General features: G+C 54.2%; 1 protein-coding gene across 1 annotated transcript in view; it reads left to right on the top strand.

Moving 5' to 3' along the window:
• Nucleotides 1-20,575, top strand: part of LOC101140736 (uncharacterized) — a 152,987-nt gene that overhangs the window by 110,354 nt on the left and 22,058 nt on the right. Inside the window, exons 44-54 of the mRNA XM_031002978.3 lie at nt 163-329; nt 1,722-1,834; nt 3,327-3,408; nt 7,352-7,489; nt 9,814-9,976; nt 12,513-12,634; nt 13,265-13,405; nt 14,854-14,967; nt 15,069-15,197; nt 16,171-16,332; nt 17,963-18,127. Of these exons, the coding sequence (XP_030858838.3) occupies nt 163-329; nt 1,722-1,834; nt 3,327-3,408; nt 7,352-7,489; nt 9,814-9,976; nt 12,513-12,634; nt 13,265-13,405; nt 14,854-14,967; nt 15,069-15,197; nt 16,171-16,332; nt 17,963-18,127 (1,496 nt within the window). The remainder of the gene's footprint in view (nt 1-162; nt 330-1,721; nt 1,835-3,326; nt 3,409-7,351; nt 7,490-9,813; nt 9,977-12,512; nt 12,635-13,264; nt 13,406-14,853; nt 14,968-15,068; nt 15,198-16,170; nt 16,333-17,962; nt 18,128-20,575) is intronic.

Genomic DNA, 20,575 nt, shown 5'->3' with positions numbered 1-20,575 from the left:
GTTGACCCCACCCAGCACCCACGCTGTGGCAGCCTTGCCCTTTCCTGCTGGTGTTGTGTTTGAGGGCCACAGGGCATGGCCTCTCATGTAGTCTGGTGTGTTCCTGGGCTGGGAAGGGAGGTGAACCTGTCTTCAGTAGCCCATGCCATTCTCTGTCTCTAGAGACCCAGGCCCAGGCCAGGGTGGCCCTCCATGGTGGGGACAGTGGAGTCAGCGTGGACCTGGCAGCCCTGGTGGCTCGGCCACGGCGTGGCCCGCTGCAGCTGGTGGCCAATGCCAGCCACACAGTGCCTGCTCTCCAGAGGCTGGGCCTGCCCTTCACCAACCAGGTAAGGAGTGGATGGAGCAGGACCTCCCTCCAAATTCTGTCCTCTCTGTCCAATTCCTGGTGTGCAGGGGACCCGCTGTGTGCAGGGTGGGTGGGGAGGACCAGGCCTTGGGTTTCCCCAGTACTTGACAGTTTACAAAGGCTTCATTCATAATTGCTATAACCAGGGCTGCTGAGCAGTCTCTGCATTTCCAATCACAGGGCTGGTGTGGATGGGTGCCCTGGAGCCTCGTCTGGCTCCTGCCCTGCATCCTTCTGCCCTGCAATCTTGGGTCAGAATCAAAGCTCCTGCTTGTCAAGCGCCTGCCCTGTGCCCAGCCCCCTTCAAAGGGTTTATGGGCGTTCATTAGTCTCATCCTACTCACGCTCCAGAGAAAGGCAGGATGGCACCGTCCTTACCAAGGCCCTCTCCAATGTTCAGATCCCAGCTCTGCTGCTTGCCAGCTGTGTGGCCTTGGGCAAATTCCTTCACCTGTCTGTGCCCTCATCTCCTCATCTGCAAAACAGGGATGATGATATTACCTATAATGTGGAGGTTGTGAGGATCGAGTGAGTTCATCCCATTAATGCATGAGTAGATCCTTAAGCACCTGCTGTGATGAAGGCGAAGACGAAGAAGAAGATGCTGATGGTCTGACAATGATTATTATCATCGTTATCATCATCATCTCTGGGTCACACATGAGAGTGTGGGTGACTTGCCCAAGGTCACCTAGCAAGTTAGCAGCAAAATAGGGACTCGGACTTGGCACCCAGGCCCTTCCTCACGGTGTCCTCCTGCCTCGGTGAAGAGGAACCCACATGGGGCCATGCCCTGACCACTGTCACTTGGCATGAACTCGTCCTGCTTGGCTGGGCCCTCTTTCTCCAAGAGCCACAGAACATATTCTAGAGCCAGGCGCCAATGCTTCTTTCACACCCTCCTGTTTCAGATTACCCAGCAACCCCTGCCCCAGTCCACTCTGCTGTGGGAGGAGGGAGCAGCTCCCAGGGGGTCAGGGGGCCAGGATGTCACCCCTCCTGCAAAGGATCTCAGCCCTGTACCCCACAACTGAGTGGACTGGATACCCTGTGCCCTTGACTTCATCTAAACCCTTTCCTGGCCTCGAGGTCAGGTGACAGGGAGCCCTCCCGGGAGCACATTCTCTGTTGACGTCTGGGCTGCAGCTGTCCTTTGGGGTCCCTCGGTGGGCACTGCCAACCTGAGCTGCAATAGGGGCTGACTCCGGCCCTGTATCCTCAGCACCTGTGAGAGTGTTGGATGAGCCAGGCCATGCTGGGCTTGGGGACAGGGACATGCTGGGCTATAGAGCTTGGCTGGGGTCCCCACCCAGCCTGTGAGGCTCCTCAGGCTGTCTACACCGACACATCTCACAGCCTGCTCCCTCCTCAGCTCGTGTTCCAAGGACTCTGGGAGGCAGAAGAGATGAGCTCCTCACTGCAGCTGACCTGCGATTCTCAGGCCACCTTGGTCCTTGACGTCCGTGGCCAGAACCAGGCAGTCAGGTGAGGGGGGCCCCCAGGAGGAGAGGAGTCGGGGGAGGAACCATTGACTGGGCACCTGCTGTGCACCATCGCTGGACACAGCACCCCTCAATCCTCCGCTCAGCACTGCTGCATAAATATGGGCAGGGAGGCTCAGAGAGGCCAAGTAACTTTTCCAAGGTCACACAGCTATAAAAATCCCTCATCCTCTCCAGGCAGGGCACTGATGAGTTCTCAGTCTCAGAAACTAAGTGCATCCAAGGCCCCAAACACTTATTAATAACTATTACTGCCCTTAGGCCTGGGGGCCTGGTGAGGTGCTTGGTGCTCTTACGTGTGCAGTAAGTCAGGGGCCACCAGCCAAGCTCTAGCCCTCAGGTCTCAGCAGTGAGGGAGGGGGTGAGTAAGCCACTTGTTGGAGGGGTAGACCAGTGGTTCTCACCTAGGGGCGAGTTTCCCCCCAGGGACTTTCAGCAAAGTCTGGGGAATTTCTGGTTGCTACACTGGGGAGGAGGACACTGAGAGTCAGTGTATAGAGGCCACGGATGCTGCTAAGCATCTTACTGTGCCCAGGACACACCCACGGCTGTGAAGGCCAGGAGTCAAGATGTCAGCTGTGCCAAGGCTGAGACATGGAGGTGCAGAGGAACCTGACAAGAGGGTGTAGCACCCTGGAGTTAGCAACAGGGGAGACAGGCCTGGCACAGCGGCTCACACCTGTAATCCCAGTGCTTTGGGAAGTCGAGGTGGGAGGATTGCTTAAGCCCAGAAGCTCGAGGCCAACCTGGGCAACATAGTGAGATCCCCATCGCTACAAAAAATCTTAAAAATGAGCCGGGTATGGTGACGCATGCTTGTAGTCCCAGCTGCTCAGGAGGCTGAGGCAGGAGGATCACTTGAGTCTGGGAGATCGAGGCTGCAGTGAGCAGAGATGGCACCACTGCACTCCAGCCTGGGTGACGGAGAAAGACCCTGTCTCTAGTGAAGAAGAAAAAAAAAAAAAGAAAAAGAGAAAAACGTGGAGACTGTAACCACCCTGGCCCGGAGGAGTGAGGGGAGGGGTGCTATGTGAGGAGGATCCCTGGGAGGGAGTCAGGGGGTTAAAATCCTGCTGTCCAGACCCTGCTGGGACTCCCATGGGACCAACCCAAGAAAGCTCGTTGATGGACTCATGGAAGACTTGAAGCCCAGAGCCATGTTTAATCCTTGATACCAATGGGGAAACTGAGGGTCAGAGAGGGACAACCAAGAAGCTTGCCCCTGGTGCCAGAGCTAGGCAGAGGCCAAGCCAGGACTCAAATCCAGGTAACTTGGCTCCAGAGTCCAGCCCTAACCAGGGCACAGTATGGCCCTTGGGCCTCGGGGTGTGTGAATAGCCCTGAACTGGGCCACTGATGTGATCTGGCTCTCTGACTCTCTCTCAGGGAAGTCACCTTGGTCTCGACATGGCCCTGGGGGCACTGGACAAGGTGCTGTCTTGCCAGCTTCAGGCCTTCTCTTTCCTTCCTTCTAGCAAAGAGCTGCTGTTCTCAGGCCGGCATCGCCTCTCCTCCCTCCTGGGTCTCTGCCCCAGCTCAGCTTCAGCCTCAGCTAAGGTAACTGTGCCCCAGCTGCCTGGCTCCTAACTGGTTCCAGGTGCCCAGCCCGAGGCAGGAGGGGGCCAGGCCCCTCTGGGGAGTGTTAATACATGCACATCTGCTCACCAGCCTGCAGCAGGCTCCAGTGGGCAACCCTCGGAAACCCCTGGCTCCAGCTTTCCCAAACATACCCAGGTTTACTCCCGAACATACCCAGGTTTACATTCCTGGGCCAGCCCCCGTGGCCCCCAGTCAGGCCCACAAGCCCTTTGGGAGATGGGGGAGGCCTCCTCACCCAGTGCCTGGCGCCTGGCGTTGCCTCACCCAGCCTGGCACACTTGTAGAAGCTGGAACAGATGACACAGCCCTTTGGAGCTGAGCCAGCGTCACCCCCATCTCTGCCCTGCATGCAGGACTTGAGGGGTCGTAGGAGTGGACAGGAGGGCCCAGTAGTCTTAGGCCAGGTTCTGTTGTCCCTCTGAGCTGTCATTGTCTGTGCCCAGATCCGGAGCTCCTGGAGGGCATGCCTAGTGCCTGGCACAGGGCCCAGCACACAGTAGTTGTTTAGTAAAAAAATAGGGCGTGAATAGGTGAGTGCATACATGAATGGTTACATCTGTAACTGGTCACTTCATTTTCCTACCAGCCACCATGTTTTGGTAGGCACCCTCCCAGCCCTGGCCCAGGCCACCTTTGTCTACAGAGCATGCGCTATGTGCTGGGTCCCCTGCCGCATTTACACATGATTTTGGAGTTCCTCAAACTTTGCTCCAACTGCACAGTCATTCAGGGAACTTCTTTATTTATTTATTTAATTTTTAAACTTTTTTTCAGACACAGTCTGTCTTTGTGACCCAGGCTGGAGTGCAGTGGCACAATTTCGGCTCAATGCAACCTCCGCCTCCCCGGTTCAAGTGATTCTCCTGCCCCAGCCTCCTGAGTAGCTGGAATTACAGGCGTGCACCACCACGCCTGGCTAATTTTTGTATTTTTGGTAGAGACAGGGTTTCACCGTGATATCCAGGCTGGTCGCAAACTCCTGACCTTAAAAGATCCACCCACCTCGGCCTCCCAAAGTGTTGGGATTACAGGTGTGAGCCACTGCGCCCAGCCTTATTTTTTGTTTTTAAAATTTCTTTTTGAGACAGGGTCTTGCTCTGTCACCCAGGTTGGAGTGTGGTGACGTGATCATAGCTCACTGCAGCCTCAAACTCCTGGGTGCAAGTGATCCTCCTGCCTCAGCCTCCGGAGTAGCTGGGACTACAGGTGGTACCACCACACCTGGCTCCATTCCGGGAGCTTCTTAGTTTTTTCCCAAGTTTTATTTTGAGTCATTTCAACCTATATAAAAGCTACTGTAGGACAGTGAACATTGACCAATTGTTAATATGTTTCCATCTTTCTTATCTATGTTACATAAATTTGTATCATCAGACACACATTTTTTCTGTATCAAGAATTAATATAGAGATGTTTCTGAAGACATCACCTTTTTACTCTGAAATACTTCAACTATTTCCTGTAACAAGGATATTTTCTGATTTAACACGGTAATTACAACATTCCGGAAACTGAACATTGAAGTAATACCTTCATTTAATGTACAGCCCATATACAGTTTCCCAGCTTTCCCACTAATGTTCTTTCAAAAAACTGTTTTGTTTTGTTTTAAATCCGGGATGCAGGCCAAGATCACGCAGCATGCGTAGTTGCCATGTCTTTTTAATTTTCTTAATCTAGAACAGAGGTCTACAAACTTTTATTGTAAAGTAAAATGTTGTGGGGATTGCAGGCCTTATGGTCCCTGTTACAACTACTCAGAATTGTCACTGTAACACAAAAGCAGCTATAGACGATATGTAAGTGAATAGACATGGCTGTTACAATAAAACTTTTTATAAAATCAGGTTGTGGGCCAAATTTGACCCAAAAGCCAACTCCTGATCTAGAATATTCTCCTTCTACACCCTACCCTTCCTTACCCAATGTTTTTATTTTTTTATTTTTTTATTTATTTTTTCTTTTTTTGAGATGAAGTTTCACTCTGTCACCCAGGCTGGAGTGCAGTGGCGTGATCTCGACTCACTGCAACCTCCGCCCCCTGGGTTTATGCAATTCTCCTGCCTCAGCCTCCTGAGTAGGTGGGATTACAGGCATGCACTACCATGCCTGGCTAATTTTTGTATTTTTGGTAGAGATGGGGTTTCGCCACGTTGGCCGGGCTGGTCTCGAACTCCTGACCTCAAATGATCCGCCCACCTCAGCCTCCCAAAGTGCTGGGATTACAGGCATGAGTCACTGCATCTGGCCCCCCAACATTTTATTATACAATTTTTTAGACACTAAAACATTGAAGTAATTTTACAGTGCATACCCATATACTAGATTTTCCTGTTTACATTTTATTTCACATAATCACATAGCTCTCTATCCATCCATCTTACTTTTGGATACATTTCAAAGTAAGTTTCAGATATAATTCCCCCTAAACATTTTATTATCATTAACCACCTTAAAAAAAGTCCCAACTGGATGCAGTGGTTCACACTCATAATCACAACACTTTGGGAGGCCAAGGAAGGAGAATTGTTAGCGTTCAGGAGTTCAAAACAGCCTGCAACCTAGGGAGACCCCATTGCTACAAAAAATTTAAAAATCAGCCAGGCATGGTGGTATGTACCTGTATCTCAGCTACCAGGGAGGCTGAGGTATGGAAGAATTGCTTGAGCCCAGGAGGTTGAGGCTGCAGTAAGCTGTGTTCACACCACTGCACACTCTAGCCTGGATGACAGAGCAGACAGACCCTGTCCCTGTCTAAAAAAAAAAAAAAAAAAAAAATTCCTGCACTGACAATTTTGAAGTGTCCAGGAAGTTATTTTGCAAAACATCCTCCTAATGTGGATTTGTCCGATTGTTTATTGAAGATAAGATTCAAGTTGAACATTTTTGACAAGGGGTATCACTAACGAAATGACGCCTCTAGTGAGCTTGTTAAAAATACCAGCTGTTGGCTGGGTACGGTAGCTCACACCCGTAATCCAGCACTTTGGGAGGCCGAGGTGGGCAGGTCACCTGAGGTCAGGAGTTCGAGACTGGCCTGGCCAACATGGCAAAACCCCGTCTCTACTAAAAATACAAAAATTAGTTGGGTGTGGTGGCACATGCCTGTAATCTTGGTTACTCAGGAGGCTGAGGCAGAAAAATCACTTGAACCCGGGAGGCAGAGGTTGCAGTGAGCGGAGATCGTGCCACTGCAGTTCAGCAGCCTGGGCAACAGAGCAAGACTCCTTCTCAAAAAACAAAAAAACAAAAAAACAGCTCTGGAACATCTTCCCAGAGACTCCATTTTTGTAGGTTTTAAGTGGGAGCCCAGAATCTGTATTTTTAGTACGTTCCCCCCCAGTGATTCTGCTTTTCAGCCAACCTGGAAGTTAGCACATTATTTCATACAATTTTCGCAACAACACATAATAAAATAGGTGTCCTTATCCCTGTTTTTGGATTAGAAGGCTTGGGTGGTTAAGGAACTAGCTGGAGATCACTCACCTCTCAGTGGTAGATCCACACTTGGAGTTCTGTTGTGTTTGATGCTGACACGCACCCAGGCATAGTTGTTTCTGCTAGACTGCCCCCTGCTGTCTGCAACAGTACTACAACTAGAATTCTTGGCTGCTGGTGCCAGGCTGGTAGATATTTTCAAGTCAATGTTATAGCAGGGAGGGCATGAAGAGATAGTTGCCATGGCCACGCTTGATGGCCTAACCTGAGGCTCCAAACCCTCGCATCATCAAACTTCATCCAGCCCAAGGAGTTGTGGGTCTCTTGGGCCTGGGACTTTGGGAGGCAGAGCCCTCGGCCTACAGCCAGCATCTCCTGGAATGTTCCATCAGAGCCCTGATGAGGAGCTTTATCGTGTTTCGTGGTGGGTTTTTTTTGTTTGTTTGTTTGTTTTCTGACCCAGCTACACTACTCCAAGGGTGAGGTTCAGAGCATGTTCGCCTTGGGCGTGGAGGAGCGTCATTTTCACATCAGCACCCGGCAGCTAGCTGCTAAGGCCGGTCTCAACAACTTCATCAAACTGGAACAGACCTTTCTGCAGGTGTGTGGAGGTCAGCCCAGGGCCGGAGCACGCTGGGGTGGGGGGCCTCTGGGACAGCCCTTTGAGAAAAGAAAAATTGTCCTAGTGTCCTGGTTCCTGGGAAGAAGGACAGACAAGGCTGTGAAATGGACAAAATGTGCTGGATTTATTGAGCTGGATTTATTGCATGATTTATGGAGCATCTACTAGGTGCCAGGCACTATTTCAGAAGCTGGGGTGTGACCTAAAACAGATCTGATCAATCCTTCCTCTCATCAACTGTCCACTCTAGCGGGGGAGATTGACTCCCCGAAATCACACAAACGAAATATGCCGGATAGTGCTGTGATACGGAGAAAACGTACTGAAGTGACTGAGAGTGACTAAGGAGCTTATTTAGATTAGGTGGCCAGGAAAGGCCCCACTGAAGAGACGACACATGAGCTAGCGGTGGATGATAAGCACCAGCCATTTGAAAATCTGGGGTAAGGCTGGGCACGGTGGCTCGCGCCTGTAATCCCAGCACTTTGGGAGGCCGAGGCGGGTGGATGACCTGAGGTCAGGAGTTCGAGACCAGCATGGCCAACATGGGGAAACCCCGTCTCTACTAAAAATACAGAATTAGCCAGGCGTGGTGTCACGTGCCTATAATCCCAGCTACTTTGGAGGCTGAGGCAGGAGAATTGCTTGAACCCAGGATGTGGAGGTTGCAGTGAGCCGAGATTGCGCCGTTGCACTCTGGCCTGGGCAACAAGAGCGAAACTCCATCTCAAAAAGAAGAAAAGAAAAAAGAAATCTCTTGGGGAGGGGCATTCGAGGCAGATAAAGAGACTGTGGTATAAATACACCATGGAATATTACACAGCCGTAAAAAAGAATGAAATTCTGTCCTTTGCAGCAGCAGGGATGCAATTATCCTAAGTGAACTAGCTCAGAAACAGAAAACCCAATATCACATGTTCTCACTTGTAAGCAGGAGCTAAACATTGAATACACATGGACATGAAGATGGAAACAGTAAACACTGAGGGCTCCAAAAGGGAGGAAGGTGAGAGGGAGCCGAGGGTTGGAAAATTACCTGCTGGGTATGATGTTCGATATTTGGGTGACGGGGATGCTAGAAGCCCTGTCCCCACCATTACACAGTATACCTATGTAACAAATATGCACACTGACCCTCTGAATCTAAAACACTTTTTTTGAAAAGAGTATTCCAGGCAGAGGGAGCAAGACATGCAAAGGGCCTGGGGCAGGGATGGGTTTGCATGTTTTAGGAATGGCCAAGGAGCCACTGGGCTGGAGCTGGGTGGGTGGGGAATGGTAGTAGGTGGTCTGGTCACACAGGGTCAGTCAGGCCACAGGGAGGCGTTTGCATTGTGTTCTATCTGCTACTAGAAGCCTTTGAGGCCATGATCAAATAGATGATGATTTCAGATCCCTCTGGCTGCTGTGTGGGGAGGGACCTACAGGTGGCAGAAGTGAGCAGTGAGGAAGCCCCATAATGGGCAGGGACAGGGCAATAATAATGTGTGGACCAAGCTGGGGGCAGTAGTGATAGGTTTTAGAGACGTTTAAGAGCAAACTTCCTACCCCACCCCAGCAGTCCTCCTGCAGTGCCGTCAAGTCACCCTCGGGCTGTGGCACCCACCAGCAGGGACGGCGTCCCTCTCCGCACCTTTGCACAGGCTCTTCCATCTGCCTAGAATGCTCTTCCCTGCCTCCTCCCCAAGCTTGCTTCTCTGCGTTCCTTTCTCCCTTGAATGTCTCTTGTGACCATCCTTGTCACCTTATCCCATCATTTTCTGTCCTGTGACTATCTCCCTGGGAGCCCCTTAAGGGCCAGGACCAGGTCTTGGCTAGGTTTGTACCCAGGCACTCAGCACTGGCTTGGGAGCATGATACCTGCTCGCTACATGATTGAGAAACTGCAATACCAACTGCGTGGCTTCTACAAGCTCCTCTCCACCGTCTAGCCCTGGGCTGAGTGCACCACTTGTATCATCTTGCAGAGGTTGTCACTTTCTGGCCTCCATTTTCTAGGAAACTGAGGCTCAGAGAGGTTGAAAAACGCCCAGAGCCACACAGCTTGGCCATGGAATTGCGAAGTGGCTGTTCTGTGCTGTCTCCTGTTGGCCATACTCCCCTCACCTACTCCTCTCCTTTAAATTATCTGCTCATCCTTAGGAAGCATTTGGGTTTTTGATACCCTGACATATGTCACCATTCAGGAAACTGTAAATGATCCACAAATATTCCCTTTTTCCTCCTCTGCAAGCTTCTCTTCTTTCCCATCCCAGGCAGAAGCATGGGTCGGGTTCCCCCGTGACGCCGTCATTCTCTTCCAGCTCAGCGCTCTTCCCAGGGAGCTGGTCCTGCAGACCACATACGAGCGAGCTCGTGGGACCCGTGTCCTGCGCCAGGTGGTGCTGTGGGATGGCCAGGAGGTGGCCCTCACCGGGAGCCTTTCTGGGCCTTTCCCCAAGCCCACCAGGAACCTCAGCCTGCAGGGTGAGTGTGTGAGGGGCTGCAGGCAGGGGTGGCCCAGTCACTCAAGAAATCATCCCTGGCCAGGCGCGGTGGCTCATGCCTGTAATCCAAGCACTTTGGGAGGCCGAGGTGGGTGGATCACTTGAGGTCAGGAGTTTGAGACCAGCCTGGCCAACATGGTGAAACCCCGTCTCTACTAAAAATACAAAAATTAGCCAGGCATGGTGGCAGGCACCTATAATCTCAGCTACTTGGGAGGCTGAGGCAGGAGAATCGCTTGAACTGAGAGGCAGAGGTTGCAGAGAGCTGAGATTGAGCCAGTGCATTCCAGCCTTAGCGAGAGTGAGACTCGGTCTCAAAAAAGCCATGACTGAGCACCTGCATATCCCAGGTGTGATTCTAGGCACCAGGGGTCCATCAGGAAGCAAGATGGCCCAGGTGTCACCCGTCAGGGAGACAGGCATTGAGCAACAAGATGCACATAAGCAAAATAACGTCAAGCATGACCATTTCCATGAGTGGGAAAGGCTGTGAGAGCAAGCAGGGTCTTTGTGGGGTGTGGGCCTCCTTTAGGTGGGGTGGTCTGGGAAGGCCTCTTGGAGGAGGTGACTTCTGAACTGAGATCTGAAGGATGAGAAGGAGCTGGCAGGTCTGAGCAGAGGCACTTCAGGCGGAAGGCCCCACTTGGAAATGAGGTTTGCATGTGGAGCAGCAGCAGCGGGGCTAGCATGGCTGGAATGGGGAGAAGGGATGAGGTGAGGTAGGAGGGCTGGGGGACCCAGGTCATGCAGCGTCTCTGCTCATAGAGAGGAGCTGGGGCTTATCCTGAGTGCGGCCGGGCAGGGAGAAGGGGCCAGGGCGTGGAAGAGGTGGCATCCCTGGGCAGTTCTGGTGCCAGGGGAGGTGAGTGCCGACGCAGTGCCAACGACAGCAGCCATGAGCCCCTGGGTCCTCCAGAAACAGGCATCCCTGGAAGGGGCTGTAATTCGTGTCCTGTGTAGCCACAAGACTTAGTTTCTGTGTAAGGAACCCCCTGAGCACAGAGCAGAGCCCGACCCACAGCCTGCCAGGTGTGGAGACAGAGTGCAGACCCCAGCCTGGAGGCACGGCTTGCCAGGTGGCCTGATGGAATCCTCCCAGCGTCACATTTGCCACATGTGTGCCCTGGAAGGCAGAGGAAGTGAGCAGGTCCCCAGCAAGCCAAGGCAGTGTGCATGCGTGTATGTGTGTGCTCATGAGTGTGTGCTCATGTGTGTATGTGTGCATGCGTATACATGCACGTGTGTGCATGCCTGTGTGTGTGTGTATTTGTGCCACCCTTGGTGAGCTACACAGTCTGCAGCCCCACACGGTGTTGACAGTGTTGTAGGTGGGGTCAGCGGGTGGCAGGAACAAAGGGTTCTAGCCCTGCATGTGGTCAGCCTCCCCAGAACCAATGACTGGGTGATGCCCTGAGAACCAGCCAGTGCCAGTGTCTCTGGGCATGGTTCCTGCAGCCCATCTGAACAGGTGGGTGCCCTTTGTACAGAGCTCACAGGTCACCAATGTGCAAAGGGGCCTCGGGCAGCCTCCTGCTGTGGGGTCTGGGAAAGCAGGGCTGCTCAGGGGCCTCAGGAGATGGGGTCAAGTGATGTCGGAGGTCAGAGCAGCTTGACTCACCTGGGGGACAAAGGAAGAAAACCCGGGGTGTGGAGGCCGTCTCTTGTCGCGAGGACTCAGCTATGGGGTGTCACCTGTCACACCCAAGATGGAAGGAGAGCACAGGACAGCAGACGGTAGCATGGGGTGTGGGGCTTCTGAGGGGGCGCGGGGCACCTGTGCATGTGAGGCCCCCGAGAGGGATGCAGGATGTTGAGGTTGCGGCTGCCCCCATCAGCTCCTGATTCAGGATGGTAACAAAGTATTCCGAAACTCAGCAGCATAAAGCAAGCGTGGCGCCTTGCTCACAAGGCTGTGGGTCACCTGGGCAGCTTTTCTGGTCTTTCTCATGTTCAAGGTCAGCTGTAGGGTGAGCGGGCGGCTCCGCTGGCCTTGGCTGGGCTCTCCAGCCTGCTCAGGGGCTGGCTAGCTGTCAGCTGCGCTAGGACATCCTGAGCTGAAACCAGGTTCTCCCCAACCCCAGGTGGCACCAGCCCACAGGCCAGCAGGGTTTGTTCTCATGTGGGTGGACAGGGGTTCAAGGGAGGAAGCGGGGTGAGGCCTCCTAAGGCCTGGGCTTAGAACTGGCACTCGGTCAACTTTGTTGAATTTTATTAGCACGTCACGAGGCCAGCCCAGCTTCAAGGGCTGGGGAGGCAGACGCCACCTCTTGGAGGAGCCTCAGAGTCTCATTGTAATGGGGCTCCCACAGGGACAGTGCAGGGTGTCGAGTGGTAATGGTGACAAAGTGAGTGTGTAGCTTCTGAGTTTTGTGAAAATTATCTGGCTGTGTGGCCCCCAAGTGGCCATTTGCGTGAGCTGGCAGTGGCGTCAGCTGAGTCCCCTGAACCCCTTGGGCCTGGAGCTGCTGACCTCAGCTCACGTGCCCTACCCTTTGTGTGTGTCCTCACCCACCCAGTGGAGCTCACCCACCCGCTGCCCCTCCCCCTGCCACGACACTGCAGCCTCCGCCTGTCCTCAGAGCATTTGGGAGGCAGCCACCGGGATGGCCTGGTTGTCGGCTGGGATGGCAGGGACCAGGTAAGTGTCAGGGCCGGAAGGTGACCCTGGGGCAGAGCTGAACTCCACCCTGCAGGCTGAGCGGGGTCTTTGGGGCCCTCCCCTGCCTGAGGAGCCTTATCTGGGGTCAGTGAGGCTGTACCACATCCCCAAGGGACTGTGGGAAAGGCACTGGGGGGGCAGCAGGAGACCTGGGTCCCCACAACACCTTGACAGCCATGGCAATGACGGTGCCTAACAGGCCCTGAATGCTTACCCTGTGATAGGTTTTGTGTGTGAACCCACACATCAGCGTCCCATCTGCTTGGCGCTATTAATAGGCCCGTGTTCAGATGACGAAATTGAAGCACTTAGAGGTGCAGTGACCTGCCCGGGGCCACAGAGCTAAGGGAAGACAGTGGAGGAAGAGCGCGACCTCCAGTCCCATCTCTGTCTTGTGTTCGCTCCATCTGCTCCTCTCTAAGCCTCGATTTCCTCCTCTGTGAAATGGACTGAGCTCTCCGAGGGCCTTGCACAGGGATGGGGCTTTGTGCTCAAAGCCACCTGCCCTTTTGCAGCCTTGACCTCTATGGAGAAGGTGGTCTGTGCGGGTGGGAAAGAGGTGCAGTCTGTCTGGGCAAGGCCACTGGCTGAGTCTGTCTCCCTCCCTAGGTGCTGGTCTCCTCCTCCCTGTGGCTGGGGAAGAGTGAGCTGGCCGCCCGCCTGGCCCTGGCTCACCCATTCAACCTGTCTTGGCGGCAAGCCGAGGCCAGTGGCCTTGCTGAGAGCAGGGGTGGCAGGCAGAGACGGCAGGTGAGTGGGGATGTCCCAGGCGCCCTTGGCCGGGGCTGGAGGTGGGAGCCGTGTGACTGAGCCTGTGGGGCTGGGCACCTCCGGTAGGAGAAGGAGAGTGTGTTCATCAGTGACAAGGACTTCTCCAGAATCACAGCTTCCTGAAGCCTGGGGATCTCTGGGATCCTTCATTCAATCATTCCTTTATCAATCCCTCATTAAGCACCTAGTGTATACCAGGCGGTGTTCGAAGATAGCTCACGTTTTAATGTGGGAAACAGGTACAGGCATCTCTGATTGATCATTTATAGTTGCTTGTTTAGTGGTAGCTTCGGGGACTGAGTGAGGCAGCTGGGCTCCCTGTCTGGCTGGGGGGCCTCGGGTGTGTCCTATCGCCTCTCTCAGACTCAGGTTTTTCCATCTATGAAAGGGAGGACAATAGGCCAGCTGCGTGCAGGCAAAAGATGCTCTCCAGAATTCAAGCCAAGGAATGAATTAAAAAATCAGAAGGTGTGATAAGCACTGTAAAGTAGTAAAGAGGGGCCAGACGTGGTGGCTCATGCCTGTAATCCCAGCACTGAGGGAGGCCGAGGCCGGTGGATCACTTGAGGCCAAGAATTTGAGACCAGCCTGGCCAACATGGCGAAATCCTGTCTTGACTGAAAATACAAAAATTAGCTGGGTGTGGTGGTGTGTGCCTGCAATCCTAGCTGCTTGGGAGGCTGAGGCGGGAGGATCGTTTGAGCCTGGGAGGTGGAGGTTGCAGTGAGCCAAGATCACGCCACTGCTCTCCAGCCTGGGTAAGAGTGAGACTCGGTCTCAGAAGAAAAAAAAAAAAAAAAAAGATGTGAGATTGAGCGTGACCAGATGGGTGGGTGGGGCAGCAGCTGTAAGGTGGGTGGTTAGTGAGAGCCTCATGGGGGAGGCGGCCCCGGGATGGGAAGGAGCCGGGCTTGAGAGAAACTGGAGGAGCAGCACTGCAGGCAGCAGGAAAAGCCCGTGCAAAGGCCCTGTGGTGGGAACGAGCCGGGTGCTTTGGGGAGGGCTGGAAGGGAAATAAGATGGGAACAGAGTGACTGGGAGGGATGGGTGACAGGGAGATGAGGTCAGATGGGCAAGGACAGATCATGCTGGCCCCGGAGGCCCCAGTGAGGAGCACAGTTGCTTTCTGTCTTTGGAAATGCTGAGTCTGGGTGTGGGGATGAGGCTTTTTTTTTTTTTTTTCATTTAAATGCTTTCAGTCTCCAGCCTGGGTATGGCTCTGGGCTCTTCCAGAGATGGGGTTGGGCAGGGCAATCTCTCCACCCTCCATCCTAGTTCCTCTAGGGATATCTGGGGGAGGGGCACCAGCTTCTCCATCCTCCCTAGCCTCTCATTTCCCAACAGAGATGGGTGTGGGGGCACCATTAGCCTCTCCTCTCCCCCATGTGTCCCCCTTTCCCCACCACTGCCCTCCCATCCCAATGCAGGTGCAGCTCACCTGGAACAGAGGACAACCTGCGACCCTGCAGCTCACCTGGGCTGACGGGTCCTTAGCACACAGCACCGCCTGGGACGGCTGCCTGGCCGCCTCCCCGGGGCAGGTATGTGGGGCCTGAGCGCTGCACCAAGTGAGGGGCTCCCCCTCGCTCCAGGTTTCTCAGCTGGCCCCCCAGGTCATGTATCCTATTCTCTTCCCTATCAGCTCCAGGAAACCTGGGGCCTGAACACCCTCCAGGCCTGCGGGGCCTTCATGCAGACCCCAGCTGTGTTCGTTGAACAGCTCGACCTGTCCTGGGGCCAACACCGCATGCGGCAGAACTTGACATACGAGGTGAGGTCGGGGGAGCAGCGTCTGGGCAGGGAACCCCCAGGCGGCTCCACCTGCCACAGGAGTGTCCAGCTCTGGGACCACGTGGTCCTGGGTTCCAGCGCTTGCGGGATCCTGGGCAACTCACTTCTGTGCTGTGAGCCTTAGTGTTCTCATCTGTGAAATGGTTCCCTTCCTAACTGGGATGTGGCGAGGGCTCTGGAAAACAAGAAAAGCAAGGGGACCGGCTCGAGATGCTGGGAACAGATGGGGAAGGAGGTGGGATGCTAGGGGGCTTCTCAGGAGGCGGGGGAGGGAGATCAGGAGCTCAGGTTCCCCGAGGCATCAGGTCTGGTCTCCTCCAGCATCATTACCTGATAGGGCTCCTCATGGGGCTGAGCACTGTTCTGCAGAGCCTGGGGCAGGAACCAGGCCATGGAGAAATGGGGAGAGCTGGCCCTGGAAGCCCCTTCCTCCTCTGGGCCTCCCACCTGGGTTCCTGGGGCTCTTAGGCATGGCCCCCTAAGTGCTCACTGCAGAAATCCTGCCACGGGCGGGGCATGGCGAATCACACCTGTAATCCCAGCACTTTGGGAGGCTGAGGTGGGGGGATCACCTGATCCCCTGGCCAACATGGCGAAACCCCGTCTCTACTAAAGAATTAAAAAAAAAAAAAAAAAACTGGGTGTGGTGGCATGCACCTGTAATCCTAGCTATCTGGGAGGCTGAGGTGGGAGAATCGCTTGAACCTGGGAGGTAGAGGTTGCAGTGAGTCTAGATCATGCCACTGTACTCCAGCCTGGGCTACAGAGCAAGACTGTCTCAAAAAAAAAAAAAAAAAATCCTGCCGCAGGGTGTAAGGGGGTGCTGTGGCTGATGAGAGCTCTGACGGCACATTCCTGGCACATGCTCTTGCCTAGATGAGCGTCTCCAGCTGCAGCTGGCCATGGGCATTCTCAGGTGATGAGCCTCTGACCCATGGGCCCTCTCATTCCAGAGGCATTGGCCATCTCAGCCAGACAAGATCATCATGGAGGCCATGCTGGAGCACGTCCTCGGGGCCTCTTGTACCCGTCAGAGCTTGTGGGGAGAAGTACAGACTGACTATGCACGCTGGCTGCGGCACTCCCTCCACCTGGGGCTCTGTGACCTGCCCAGGGTGAGTCTGCCTGCAGAAGGGGGCAGCTGGAGGACCAGGGACCCATGGTGAGGGGGCAGCAGGGAGGGTGGTGCCCGCAGAATGCAGGCGTGTGAGCAAGGCAGCCAGACGCCAGCATGGTGGCTCTGCCATTTGCCTGCTGGGTGACTGGGCAGGGCGCATCTCCTCTCTGAGCCTCTGGTGTTTCGTCTGAGGAAGGAGCAGCAGGTTCCAGGACGTAGAGTGATGGTGAGACTTAAGAGAGACGTGATGCGGGAATGCTCAGCCTTGGTGCCGGGCACATAAGTTACAGCTGCTGTAGTCATCATTACCCCAGAGGAGAGGTGTTAGGACCCCTTTTCCTCAACCGCTTTCCCCTCCTGGGGTTGGTAGCTGATTGATTGGTTCTTCCATCCACCAACCCATCCATCCATTCTTTTACGCATCCTTCCATCCTCCTTCCTATCTTCCCTCCATCCCCGTATATCTGCCCTCCCATGTACCCTCTCTCTCCATCCATTCATCCTCCAACCCTTCCTCCCTTGCATCCATTCATCCGTCCATCCCTCCATCCCTCCCTCCCTCCCTCCATCCCAAGGACTCATACTTTTCTGTAAAGAGACAGATAGCAAATATTTTAGGCTTTATGAACCATCCAGTCTCTGTTCCAACAACCAACTTTACCACTGTCTTGTGAAAGCAGCTATAGACAATATGTAAATGAATCCTTATGGCTGTGTTCCAGTAAAAGTATTTACAAGCCGGGTGCGGTGGCTCACGCCTGTAATCCCACCACTTTGGGAGGCCGAGGCAGGCGGATCACGAGGTCAGGAGATCGAGACCATCCTGGCTAACATGGTGAAACCTCGTCTCTACTAAAAATAGAAAAAATGAGCTGGGCATGGTGGCACGTGCCTGTAGTCCTAGCTACTCAGGAGGCTGAGGTAGGAGAATCGCTTGAACCTAGGAGGCGGAGGTTGCAGTGAGCTGAGATCGTGCCATTGGACTCCAGCCTGGCAACAGAGCACAACTCTGTCTCAAAAAGCATTTACAAGAGTGGGCAGTGAGCCAGATTCGGCCCCAAACCATAGTTTCCCACCCCTTATCTTTTCCTCTGTTCATTCAGAAAACATTTGTGTGTTTCACCTATGCCAGGCTGTGTTCTAGGTGCAGGGACTGGATGTGAAAGAGACAGCCTAGGTGCCGGCCTCCTGGGTGGCGCATTCCAGTGGGGCCAGGACGATACAACAAACTAGAGATGCATGGTCTATGGTCAGGGTGTGGTAAACGTTGTGTAGGAATGAAGCAGAGAGGGGCCAGGGTGTTGCAAAAAGGGGCCTCACTGGTGAGTGTGAGCCCTGCAGAGGGAAGGGGCCTAAGGCACGACTCTGCCTTGACGAACACGGGGCAGCACTTACGGAGGGAGCAAGGGAAGTGAGGTTGGGACAACAAAGCAGGCCACAGGCCATGCCAGAGCCCAGCTTCTTAGGGGACGGCATCTGATTTGCGTTTCTTAGAGGTCAGCTGTGAGCTGGGACAGGTGTGGAGGCTGGGAGGTGGCAGCTGCTGCTGCATTCTCGGCGCAGGGGACTGGGGAGAGAGGAAGCTGCCGCCCCTGTGCCTGCCTGACACCTAGACTCTCTCGTCCCAGGCCCTCTTGGTCGTCGGGGAGCACACCCTGGGCCAGGGTAGACTCTTGCTGCGTTCCCGCTGCCACCTGGGCCTTGCACCAGACCCAGACCACGGCCTGCATCTCAGCCTGACCCTCCAAAACCACAGCAGGTCTCATTCAGCTGACTTCTCCGGGGCGCTGGAGGTCAGTGGCCAGGATGGGGCTGACAGTCCCTGGGAACGATACCTTGGCATCCCTGCGGTTCCTCCCTGGCCAGCAGGCCCCCAACTGCCTGGGCGGCCCCGCCATCTAGTGGCTATCTGAGGAACCGCAAACCAGCATTCTGGATGGGGCCAGAGCTTCATTGTGGGTCGGGGGAACGCCTGCTGAACCCCAGGCCTGGCCCTGGCGCCAAGACAAAGCAGCTCCTCCACAGCCCCAACACCTGGCCCTTCCTATAACGGAGAGGCAGTGGCTGGGCTGCCCAAGTTTGAATCCCAGCCTAGCTGCCTCCTGGTACCTGAGTTTCCTCCCTTGTAAAATGGGTATAATTGTACTGGCCCTATCTCCCATGGGGTTAATATTGCAAGGATTAAATATAGTCATAGGTATAGATCGCTTAGAGCAGTGCCTGAGAGAAAACAGCCACTACGTAAGTATTTGCTATTAGCCATGATTGGCACCATCTCCTCCCCCTCCTTCCTCCCAGCAGCCCTGGGAAGTAGGAAGGGGCAGAGTTGGCCTCCAATACCTACTCTGCCCTGACCTGGCCAGGTGATCCCAGGAAGGAACCTCTCTGAGCATGTGTTTCCTCATCTGTAGGAGGGGATCAGATATTTCACAGGGTGGTTTTTGGGAGTCTGGATACCGGTTCCCGCTGCCTGCATAGCCAAGGCACGTGACGTAGCAGGTGCTCTCTCGGTGTTTCCATCCACCTCCTCTGTCTCCCTGGCCAGGTGAACTTGACCTCGTGACTTTCCTTTGCTGAGCCTCAGTCTTCCCCTCTGTCAAATGGGAACAAATACCATCTCCCTTGCAGAATCTTTAGGAGGAAACACATTTGTACAACATCTGCATGTAGCAGGTGCTTGTGAGAGGGGAGTTCCCTCCCTTCCCAGCATCCGAGCTGAATGAGGATGGCATTTCTGGGTTGAGAGTTCAGCAGTCGTGGCCATTTCAAAGGAGTTTCTCCTTCCAAGGTTCTTGTTCTCCAGGACTGACTGTCACTTCCCCGTTTCCAGCCAGGCCCCTGCCTGCCCCCGGCTCTGTAAGCCCCGTGCCTGATGGAACTGGAGCCCTGGGAGTGAACCCATGGTGGATGCTCGGCAAGAGGCTGGTCCTCTTGCTTCCCTGTCCCCGATTTATTTGGGACAGCTGTTCTCACTTGGTCCATTCTGGGGTCTGTGGAGTGGTCAGAAGGCTTTCACAGCCTTGTTTCTTCCTCACCCCAACCCAGTGGCCCCAGGACAGATGAGGGACAGACTCAGGGAGGTCAGGCACTCACCCAGGCTACACAGAGGCAGGCATGGCCCTTGCTCTTCAGTGACACCCAGCGGGGCTGAGCTCAGATGCTCGGAGCCATCCAGGGCCAACTCCGTGTGGTCTGCAGACCGTCCCCTGCCCCTACCTGCCTGGCAAGATCATATTGTGCTTGGTTAAATTCCACAGGAGTCCTGGGCTGTAGCCGTATTACCAACTTGGATCTCCTCAGAGATCGACATGCTTCTGCAGGTTTAGTAAGCACCCTGCATTCGATTCCTAGGACTACTGTATTAAATTGCCACCAACTGGAAGGCTTAATGCAACAGACAGGTATGGTGTCACAATTCTAGAGGCCAGAAGTCCAAAAGCAAGTTGTCAGCAGGGCCACACTCCCTCTCAAAGTCCTAGGGAAGATCCTTCTGTAGCACCTCCAGCTTCTGGTGGTTGCCAGGACCCACGGCTGTGGTGGCATCACGACAGTCTCTGCCTCTGTCCCACGTGGTGGCCTTCTGCCTTCTGGGTGGCATCTTCACATGGTCTTCTCACAGGGACAGCATTCATTGGGTGTGTGGCCTACCTTCATCCACTATGGCCTCAACTTGATTACTTTTGCAAAAAACCTGTTTCCGAATAACACCACGTTCACAGGTATAGAAGGTTAGGGCTTCACCTATCTGAGGAACAAAATTCAACCCTTAACAGACATACGTGCACGCGCACACACACTCTTAAGTCCTGTTAAGTTTTGTGAACCATTGTTCTGTACCATTTTACAGATCTTGGAGCTGAAGCCCAGAGAGGGTGACACCCTTACTGAAGGGTGCACAGCTTGTTAGCTGCAGTGTCTGGACTAGAATACAGGGTAGCTGAGGCTCCCTCCCCTGCAGGGCCTCCTCCAGGCTTGTGTTCTCTTGGGGGCCTCTGAGCCTCTCTCCCACCCCATTTTAGACTCGCCTGTCCTGGTCCCTGCCGTGCCCCCAAGGCTGGGCACCTGCAGGGATTTAGGTAAACTTCCCAGTGCCTGGGGTGTTATGCCAGGTGTGCCCATGTCTCCTTGCTTAGACCTTTGCAGTGGTTCCCATGCAAACTCGGAAAGCCTGGGCTGTAGCAGAAACACCAGGGCACTGGGAATGTTAGAAATGCCAGGGCCCGGGGCCCCCAAAACCAATT

Source organism: Gorilla gorilla, chromosome 18 (genome assembly GCF_029281585.2).
Source record: "Gorilla gorilla gorilla isolate KB3781 chromosome 18, NHGRI_mGorGor1-v2.1_pri, whole genome shotgun sequence".
Taxonomy (NCBI): Eukaryota; Metazoa; Chordata; class Mammalia; order Primates; family Hominidae; genus Gorilla; species Gorilla gorilla.
Note: the sequence above shows the minus strand (reverse complement) of the source record. Positions and strands in the feature narration are given on the sequence as shown.